This window comes from Montipora capricornis, chromosome 7 (assembly GCF_036669925.1).
Source record: "Montipora capricornis isolate CH-2021 chromosome 7, ASM3666992v2, whole genome shotgun sequence".
Classification (NCBI taxonomy): domain Eukaryota; kingdom Metazoa; phylum Cnidaria; class Anthozoa; order Scleractinia; family Acroporidae; genus Montipora; species Montipora capricornis.
The window spans coordinates 26,184,234-26,194,551 of NC_090889.1; the positions used below are offsets into that span (position 1 = coordinate 26,184,234).

At 38.9% G+C, this 10,318-nt stretch overlaps 3 protein-coding genes across 4 annotated transcripts in view; 1 reads left to right on the forward strand and 2 right to left on the reverse strand.

Annotated features, from left to right (window-relative positions):
• Positions 1 to 741: 741 nt before the first annotated feature.
• On the reverse strand, positions 742 to 1,821 carry LOC138055814 (uncharacterized). The gene has a single exon (XM_068901685.1). The coding sequence runs from the start codon at positions 1,819 to 1,821 to the stop codon at positions 742 to 744; it is 1,080 nt and encodes a 359-aa protein (XP_068757786.1).
• Positions 1,822 to 3,826: 2,005 nt separating this feature from the next.
• Positions 3,827 to 7,765, reverse strand: LOC138056646 (proton-coupled zinc antiporter SLC30A1-like). 2 transcript variants are annotated; one of them, XM_068902488.1, is made up of 4 exons: positions 7,645 to 7,765; positions 6,719 to 7,345; positions 5,566 to 5,970; positions 3,827 to 4,240 (listed from the first exon to the last, which is right to left on the reverse strand). In XM_068902488.1, exons 2-4 carry the CDS (start codon positions 7,335 to 7,337, stop codon positions 3,960 to 3,962), a joined length of 1,305 nt encoding a protein of 434 aa, XP_068758589.1. In that variant the 5' UTR covers positions 7,338 to 7,345; positions 7,645 to 7,765; the 3' UTR covers positions 3,827 to 3,959. The 2 variants fall into 2 exon arrangements, with proteins under 2 accessions (XP_068758589.1, XP_068758588.1); XM_068902487.1 differs by having other exon boundaries at positions 7,641 to 7,755.
• A 48-nt stretch (positions 7,766 to 7,813) lies between these two features.
• Positions 7,814 to 10,318, forward strand: part of LOC138056647 (protein O-glucosyltransferase 1-like) — a 10,785-nt gene continuing 8,280 nt past the window's right edge. The window contains exons 1-2 of the mRNA XM_068902489.1: positions 7,814 to 8,004; positions 8,385 to 8,616. Coding sequence (XP_068758590.1) covers positions 7,851 to 8,004; positions 8,385 to 8,616 — 386 coding nt within the window. The 5' untranslated portion in view covers positions 7,814 to 7,850. The remainder of the gene's footprint in view (positions 8,005 to 8,384; positions 8,617 to 10,318) is intronic.

The window sequence follows — 10,318 nt, forward strand, 5'->3', positions numbered from 1 at the left end:
CTATTGTTAAACTTATCAGGAACTCGTCATAGCGGGAACTGAAGACTTTCGTTGGTGTTTTAATATTTTCATATTGTACATCTTTCATGTAAAATTAAATTAATCAGTCGAGTTGTTGTTGACAGGTTCCGCGTTGAGTTTTTTGTGTCAAGAAAGAGAACTTTGTACACACGAGCCGTTGAAAAAGACAGAAAGTGAAAGCTATGTTTTATACCTTTTGAAAAAAATAAATATTTTCTTTTCAGAAAAACTACGTTTCTTGATATCCTAATGACAATCAAATCATCTCTTTTAACCTACGACAGTGTCTGCGATGTTATAACCTGGGCGGTACAAAAAGTACTCAGATCTGGCAAAATATATACGCTTATTTTTATTGTCAACACAACTTTTGGTATAGAAAAACTACATTTCCTGACACTGATAACCAAGGCATGGGGTTTCGCGGTAATTTTTGTACCCTCTGCGCTGAAATTCAAGTTAAATATGTGTTCATTTGTATTTGAAGGACGCGTGCAATTTAAAATAACAATGAACTCAGTGGCACATACACTGGCAATATATATATATCTATGGCCTCTCCGTTTGCCATGATATGTCCATCGGGCACCACTAATACCGGTCTACTACAAACTTTTCTGGGAAATGTGAACTTGAATAACTTCATTTACATTGAAAGGTTCAACGGCATTTCGGTGAAAAAAATTGCACACTACCGACATACGTTATATTATACAGTCCTCATACAAACAGGTAATCTGTAGCTTCGTAAAATCCAGCCATATCCCGTGCTCTGATAGTCTCAACTGCTTCTGCTATTGCTAAATTAATATTGGAATGAACAAGTTCCTTCAAGTTACCATTCAATTCACATTTAATTTTATTAAAACAAAGCTCTATTGGGTTAAGATCTGGAGAATATGAAGGCGTATATAACAACTCAATTCCCATGGTACCAAACCATTCTTCCAAAATCTCACCTCCTTCAAAATGATGAGAAGATAAATTATCCATAATAACAATGTCACCGACTTCGAGACACGGTCTACCCGTCTCAATGTTTACACTTTCACCTGCCTCTTGAAAAAATGAAAGAAAACGGGCTGTGCTTGTAGCCCCGCTTACGGTACTATAATACTCTGGGCCATTCAGAGAAACCAGCATATTTAAAGTTGTATTCGGAGATTCGAGTTTCCTCCCCACTTCTACACATCGTGATCCTTTCGGGCTGTGTCCATACGTGCGAGTTCCCACGTCAGGAATCTTTAATCCCGCTTCGTCGAAAAATTTCAGGTTCCTTGGATCTTTTGAAGATACGTAATTGATAAACAGCTGAGTATAAAATAAGCTATCTGGGGTGAATCGCTCCATTGCCACTTTTGTAAGTTTTTTTCGTGAATACTGGTCACCGGAAGGTAGCCTGCTTTTTATGGCTCGTGAAACGGCCGACATTGAAATTTCTTGTCCTCCAAGTTGTTCTAACTCCTCCATTATTTCAGAAAGGGACATGGATGGAGAGTGGAGCTTCAAAACTTCAATGAGTTCGCGGTCATCTTCCTTTAGTTTTTCGAATGTCCAGCCTCCTCTAGGTTTCGGCGTTGTTATCATTTCTTCGCAATATCTAAACCACACCGATTTTACCGTGTTTACAGAAACACGCAACTCCCTTGCAAATTGTGTAACACTCCGTGGAATATAACCCGTAATTCTGTCGCCTCCGTCTCTGATAATGCTATCAATGATCAAGAATTTAAGATCTTGAGCCAATGCCACTCCAGGTCTGTAACTTCTGCCAAATTGGTTCACTTTTCTCGCCTCCATTCTAGTAAGCTTAATTTGCAAAACGTATATATATATATATATTTAAGTGAGCGGGCAAAACTGGTAAACATGCACAGGACGTGATCAAAACATGACCTTTTGGCGCCAAAAACGTTACCAATTTCGTGACCTGACTGCTAACGTTTCATTGGTAAAACGTGACAGGTATGAGACTAAACCGTTAACGTTTGAAAAGTAAAACTACGCGCAAAATTCGTCACACTTCAAGGATGGACGCAAATGGTAGTAAAATAAACACAAACAACATGAAATATAGGTTTTAAGCCTTGGGCTTGGAGATGCCTCGCTATGATCAACATCACTAAAAGATGTAATAATTTATTTATTTATTGACAACAATGAAAAAACAGCAAAAGAATTTTAAATCATCCTCTACATCCTGAAGTTTGCACATGCAAAAAATAGAGCATTCATTCAAATTATTCATTGATTGTACTTCTAATGGCACTAAAAATTTGAATTTATCCAAGAAAATTAAAATTTTAATAACTTTCCTCAATAATTGCCCAATCAAACTTGCTTTACAAGAACATAAGTGTGATCAACAACTGTTCCAAGGTCTTTGTTTCAAAAGTGCAGAGCTGAAAGTGATCACGTCTTAACATGGGCAGGTGAAAATTAACACTTTTGAAAGCACTAACAGTGAAGCAAAGAAAACTTAAGAAAATGTGATCAGTGGTCTTCAGGGTTTTGGAGCTTTCTTTTGTTAAACGGTGAGAATAATCTGAAAATTTTTTCCTTATTCGACAAAATTAAATGGAGAATTTCTGAAGTGCACAAGTGCAGATGGGCCTTATACTGTTTCAAACACCCTAGCCCCCATTGGACAATTTAGATGTGTATCCCTAAAAGTAAGAGAGGCAGAGAACTGAAGGTTAGAAACTTGCAGAGAAGGGAATAAAATCAAAGCTTTCTCAAACATGTAGAAAAAACTGACTCAGTGAAAAATCATCAAAACTTTGGTGAAAAGTTGTCTTGAGAAAAACCACATGGAATTTTGCAATGTGCTTTAACATATTCTCGGTTTTCACATGACATCACAGCCGCCATGTTTGTGCCCCTAAACAAAGAAAAGGTGGCCATGTTTGTGTCCCGCCGCAATCCTCTGGGAAATGAACTATATTATTATGCAAACGTTTTCTTTTGTTTTCGTTGAAAAACATGGCCGTTGATCATGTGAGTGAAAACCAACAATAAGACAAACACAGAAATTGTTTCCTGTTTAATTTACTATGACTGCATTCTTATTAATATTTTTTTTGAGAATAAATTTATTAGCAACTTACCTTTGTTCTCTACAAAGAAGAACCTATGACCATCATCTCCAGTTTTAACGCTCTACACTAGAGCGGCACCAAACTCATGATAACTGGGCTATTACTGTAAATCTAATATTTTAAAGCCCAGTTACTGTTCTATAAACTTGGTTCAAGAGAAAATAATAATTTATTATTGCCCTTCCATACTCTACGCACTGAAAAGCCAAAAGGATTTAAAAGGTCATGGGATAAGGTAAAGGTAAAGTCTGCTACGAGCCTAGAAGACCCATCAGGCCGACACTTATCTCCAGTTTTTGTAGCATGAAGCGACCAGGAGTATTTCTATTACCCCCTGGATGGGATGCGAGTCCACCGCAGGGTTAACCCCAGCATTAGATTCGCAGGTACCCATTTATACACCTGGGTGAAGAGAGGCACCCTGAGAGTAAAGTGTCTTGTCCAAGAACGCAACACAATGTCCCTGGCCAGGGGCCCGTTTCTCGAAAGTCCCGAAACTTTACAGGCCATTTTCGGGTGTCACAATTCCTTTTGTATCTCAAGAACGGAGAGGATTTAAGTCGTCAAACTTCACAGTCATTTTTCTTTTTGTTACCTTGAAAACATGTTAAAGGACTGGCTTTCCAAAACAAGCGGTTGGCAGTTTCAAAAATGGCTTTTCGGACCTGAAAAGTTTTCGGGACTCTCAAGAAATGGGCCACAGGACCCGAACCCGGACCACTTGATCCGGAGTAGAGTGCACTAACCATGAGGCTACCATGCCCAATTTAATTGTGATTGAAAATCTGATAAAAGAGTCCCTTGGGATGATTGTTATGCAGAAAAGAAGTTATTCACTCATTAAACCACTGATACATGAGTTACCACTGAACCATCGCCATCTGTAATCGTAGAACGCTTCCGTACTCCCGTGTCATTATCAACAGAACAGCATTTTTGGGCAGAACAGTTCTCATCTGGGCCACACTCCAAAGCACATTCACTGTCTTTTCTCTCAACCCCACAAGCAAATTCTGGTTGAATAGTAGTCGAATGGATACCTTCATTGTGGAAGAATCTCTTTATTTTGTTAGCAATGCACATGTATTCATCAGGAGATCTGCACCTTATGTGGGCAGAAGCTAACAAGACAATAAATAAAAAGAGTTTGAATATATCAATCTCATACCTTTACCCTTTCCCTCCTGTGAGCAGGGCTGTCAACTCTGCTGAACAATCCAGGAAACTCCATATTTTGGACCATATCTCCCAGTCTCAAGATTACGGTCTGAAACCTCCAATCTCAACTTTCACAGCAATAAATTTCAAATACTTTGTGTTGTTTGAATTACCGGTATTTTAAGATCCATAAGAACCGAATTCAAATGTTTCATAAACTCTGGTAAACCATTCATTGCTATTCATGTATTGTAATTTAAGCAATTATGTGTTTCGTCTGAAATAAACCAATCAAACCAAATGTTGCAATGACATTGACATCTTCATACTTTCTTTGTCTTTTTGCCCAATTGTAGGTTTTGAGGTTTTGTGTACTTGTGTAACATTGCGGAGACTGAAGATGTCGATTGATTTTACTTTGCTTCGGAAGGAGTTTTTAGGACTTTTAACTTTTGGTTTCCAACATGTTAAGACAAATGTAGCTGAAAATTTTGTTAAGTTTCCTGATTTAAATATCATATGTCGAACAGAGTCAACGAGTATTTTTTTGTGGAAAAGACGTAATGTGACATCACCATAAATGATGTAACAAGCATTGTGATGTCATCTATCATCCCATCCCTATCAATTCTCAATATTTGAAGACTTTGGGGGTTGACAACCCTGTGAGAGTGAAACTTATAGACTTTAAACTGCCTAACATGACATAATTCTACAATATCTTAATTAACCTTGCTTTCATTTAGATATATTCAAAAGGGTAGGCTTCCACTGAAGCATTTTTAAAGAAACTTTCGTAAGACGAAATTATTCATGCTATAATGTAGTTAGGGTTACTATTGCAAAAAATGTAGGGGAAAATCAGAGCCCTGGATGCTAACTACATTTTATTAAAAACTGAACTACAATGTACGGATATCAGATTTCCATTTTGGTTTGCCAGACACAGGCTATCAGTTCATATACCTTCGTACCTTATATGGTCAAGGAATGCATCAGTCATAAAGCGAGCTGAAAACATTTTTGCAGCTCTCAGAAAAAAATGGCCAACAAAAGCCATTTTGGACCAGAATTGACCAAGGCAGAAATCGATGCTCTAGTCGACACGGAAGAGTTGTTGATCCTGGAGTTTTTAATAAAACATTATTATTCTACTTGGGCTTGCTGGATATAAATTGATTATAACCAACTTGGCGCATTATCTACATGTATCACTTCATATCCAGTGCACCCTCTTACAATATTATTGTTAAGTACTCCTAACAAAATTAAGTGTCATAGGACTTACCAATAATCTTATTCCCTGCCAATTGCCAGACATGAAACTCGTGCACACTCAGTACACCATCCACATGATCAAGCAAGCGATCCTGTACCTCCTTGATCTTAATGTGGGTGGGAACAGTTTGAAGCAAGATGAGTGACGATTCTCGCATAAGTGGAATGGAAGTCTTCAAAATTAGCGAAACCATAAGTATACTCATGCCAGGGTCCACATATAAAGTCCACTTGCCAGAAGCATACTTGATTATTAAAGCACTGATGATAACAATAACTGAACCAAGCGCATCACCCAGTATGTGCAGGTAAACTCCTCTCATGTTGAGCTGAGCACTTGACTTCACTTTGAGTTGTGATTGGTTGGATTCTTGCACAACACTTTCAACTTTCCCATTTTTACCAGAAAGAAATACTACAAGTAGAATGTGAAAACATACAGAGATTTAATTCAGTTGAGAATCAGATAATGCACCTCTTATCAGTTTTTATCTTCAATGGGTGAAGTATTTCCTGGGTATATCATTATGTACAGTTTTAACCTCAATAGCAGCGCACAGAGCAAGAAACAGGAAGGAGTGAAGATATCTTTGCAATTGTCTTTTGTTATTTAGGTTTCAGCAAAAGGGCTCTTTTGTTCCAGGGGTTGGCACCATATAAGAAAACGAAAAATGTTGAAGTGACTTTTCTTCTATTTTTCTATTATGCTATCTCTAGCCTCTTGTCAACATAAAGACAAAAGAAACTTCTCTGACTATCATATATGAACAAACAGTTTTTTTTTACCAGATGGAGTAAATAGGGTTGTATGGTCTAATAAATTCCACACCATAAAGTCAACAAAAAATCCATATCAACATACAAGTACACCTTATTCCAAAATGGCTGCCATGTTTCCTTGCAAACTGGCCCTTTTGGCCTCGCTTTCAAACATAAAATTCGAAAGAAAATTTAAACTTGAACGAGGCCACATAGGCCAATTTGCAATCAAATGAAAGAATACTAAAATGGTGGCCATTTTGGAATGAGGTGTATAGCCTGAAGAAAAAACACTCAGATAAGTAGGTAGGAGAATATAAGAGTGCCTTATATTATTTTCAAAGCAATGCAAAATAATTAGTGAAAAATAAGAAAACAGGGAAAAAGGAAATTAGACATGATACCCTCTGCTACTGCAGCGTTTGGAGTGTCCTTGATTAACTCTCTATCCTCTTCAGATTCAGAATGACTTGACTTCCGACCAACTCCATTTTGCTCTTGTATTAACTCATTCTGTTTAGGCTTCCTCTTCTTTTTGTCGTGACTATGTCCGTGACCGGCTCCTCCGTGGCTATGCCCGTGTCCATGACGTTGAAATAACATCAATCCGATTATATTTACGACCAAACCAACTGCACCAACAATAAGCACCAAATTTGCATCTTTGATTTCCTCTGGATCAACAATTCGCTTCAACGATTCCACCAGAATAGAAAAACAAAGGGCAATTAGAAATACAGCGTTGACCAAAGCGCCTAACACCTCTGCTCTTTGCCAACCAAAAGTGTTCCTCTCTGTTCGCTGGCTGCGCTTGGAATACCTTAGTGCAAAATATCCTATTATCAAGGACATGACGTCGGATAACATGTGAAAGGAATCAGCAACAAGGGCCATCGAATTGGTCGCGTAACCGACGATAATTTCGACAAGGAAGAAAGATGAGGTCATCAACAGCATTGACAACACGCTTGCTGTCTTCCCACAGAAACTTCTTGTGAATCTTTTCGGTCTTGAATCCTCCATTTTGTCAGCTATCGACAGGAAGAAAATAACAAGAAAGTCGTTTGGTAGTTACTCTGCTTGTGCCGGAAAAAAAAGGTTAGAGAATTGACGTGAAAGTTTCCCCCTCCCTGAAACCATTCGTAAGTCACGCGGAAAACCACAAAAAAAAAATTCAATATAACAGTTTGAGGGGCGCACGCGCGCATCAATCAAACGGCTTTCACTTTCTTCAACACCATATTTCAAAAATATATCTGCAATATACAGAGCCATTGTTTTTTCTTTTTTTCCCTAAATAATGTGAAGTAAGCAAGAGATAAATACCTACGTGAATTCTCCAACCAATGCCCGGTGGTTTTTCAAAACATCCAACCAAGCAGAAAATCAACAATGAGTGGTGACAAAATGGTTTCGGAGCTCGCATTAGATTTTGATTGGTCAACGTAAACATGAGTCTACATTTGGGACTTCTTAATCAGCGGTTACTGCAACATTTATAATAGGATTCATATAATTTTTCCTTATTTTCACAACATGAACGTAGTTTATCTCCTAGTTTTCTCTATTTTGCTATTTCTGTATTGCTTTCATTTTTCCCTTGGGTCCGAGTTACAAGGAGATTGCTTAAAAGGAGGGTCGTGTTTAGAAAATGAAGAAAGTCATGGCAAAGGAAAGTACCTCAATAAAGGTTAGTCGCAGTGAGCATTTTGCTGCCTGATGTCGTGGCCTCCTCATGGAGTACAAGGAATATTTTCATTCAATTTCTTTTATTTATTTCCTCATTCCTGATGCAGCCTGGGAGCCATCAATAAGAATTCCTCCTCCAAAGATACAAGAAAGAGTGCGGGAGTGTGGGTCCAAACACCGTCACCGACAGTATTATAATTATATTACTTTCATTTAAAGGCCTGGTAATCAGACACTACTGTAAAGTGAAGGAGTTTAAAAACCTCCTGTTGGGCATAATAAAACAGACCCTAAAAAGTAGGAGAATGTGTGGAAAGGAAAGTCCCCTTTGCAATTGAAAATACGTGTCGATTAATTTTCATGTTTGCGTTATTTTTTTAGCATCATGGAAATCGTATCTTGACAAAATGGAACAGGCAATGGCTCAATACAAAGACTGTTCAAACATAAAATGTGCATGCTACAGTGATGTCATTGATAATGATTTAAGAATTTGGAATGACAGAGGGGGTGTAAGTAAGAGAGAATTTGATGATACTGCGGGCCGTGGAGTTCATTACCAAGTTATCAATCACAAATTGTACAGAGAAAATGACTGCATGTTTCCATTTAGGTAAGTGTTCTCACCTAGAAGATCTGCTCAGTATATACACCAAATGCATAAATGGCAGCCAAAAAATATTCTGTGTTGATGCGCTAATTATGCGCTAATTATGCACCCCCTTAGGCCCCCCCCCCCCCCCCCCCCAATCGGGCTTAAGCAGGGCATTCACTTTTTATGCAAGTGAAAGTGAGTGAAGTCCCCGGTTCCCATGGAAAAAAGTGAGTGGTGCATTCCCCCCCCCCTCCCTACTGTTCAACACATGGTACTCCCTTTGTAATACACACTGTTGGCAGCCTTGAAATAAACAGATTGATCTTTCAGCGGCCAGCAAATAACTTGCAAAGGCTCCTCAATGCACAATGAGTATGTCAAAAAATCTTTATTGTTGTAGTTTCATTGATACTTCTGGATTATTGACAATGAAATACAACGGACAACTATCACAGTAGTGTCAATCGCACAAATAATAGCAGGAATTGAAATTGTTTCAACTGATTCAGCTAATTCATTTTGATTATTGCATACAATGTGATCCGCCTCACTATAAAAGTTAATTGATTCGACTGATCAAAGGGTGCAGAACCCTAACACAATTCACGTTCACTAATCGTCGATCAGTCATCATAAAATCAAAGGAGAAAATGAGTCCTGTCCAGATGTACGTTCCACAATAACGAATAAAGAATATTTGCAAGGCAGTGATGCCAAATACTGACCATTATTTAGAGTAATGGCTAATACGCTTTGCAAAATGTGAAAAAATTAACCGGAATCCACGATCGAGTTTGTCAAGAAAGCGACAATAATGTACGCAAAATTACTATGAGGCGCAAAAATGAAGACAACTGACCAAGGAGTGACTGCCCCGCTTAATTCCCCCAGTAAGGGATGCGAAGACTGTGACTTTGAGCGAATTCCCCGCCTACGGGGGAACCAAAATGGAGTGTATATGAGGTGAAAGTCCCCGCAATCCCCCGCTAAGGCCCGAGTGGGGGGGGGGGGGGTGCGCGGGGGTTTCAAATGACTGGTGCAATTATGTGCCGATCTAATTGAAACCTCAACAACCTCTGTGCCCGGGGAGTGGGGAATTTGACCTTTGCCTGCATGGGGTGGGGAAAATTGAACCAGAAGTGTGAGGTTTCAAATAATTTTTTGGGGGGCGCCGAAGTCACTAACATCTACAAAACATGTGTTTGGATGAGATGGAAGAGTTCAAAGGAAGAGATGTAGCATTTGTGAGCAATTGGCTTACAAAAAAGGTCTTCAAAAGGTCTTTATTAAAGACGACAGGAACCGACAACGACTGTTCTTTAGTAGGGTGTGACAAACAAATCTGACGATAGGGTAGGGCATTTGAACACCATTTTGGCCCGAGTGGGCGGGAATTTGAACGATCCAATCTGCAAAAGTTCAAATGCCCAGGCTTTGCCCGGAAGGGGGGAGGGATGCTGAAGTTTAGAGTTGATCAGCGGATTAGACTCACTAGCACTGTTTGCATGGACAAAATACAAAAACATGTTGCTTGAGAGCAAGGCTAGTGAGTCTAAATAGCACATAAACAAAAGGATACATTCGTGGCTACCATTTGTGCATTCAGTGTATACCTCTTTCACCCCTGTACCCACCTATTGACAAGCAAAATCGTCTGGCATTAGTCAAAGTAAAATCTATGAAGTGTTCTCTTTATAGGAGTGGAGGGGTTTATTACGTT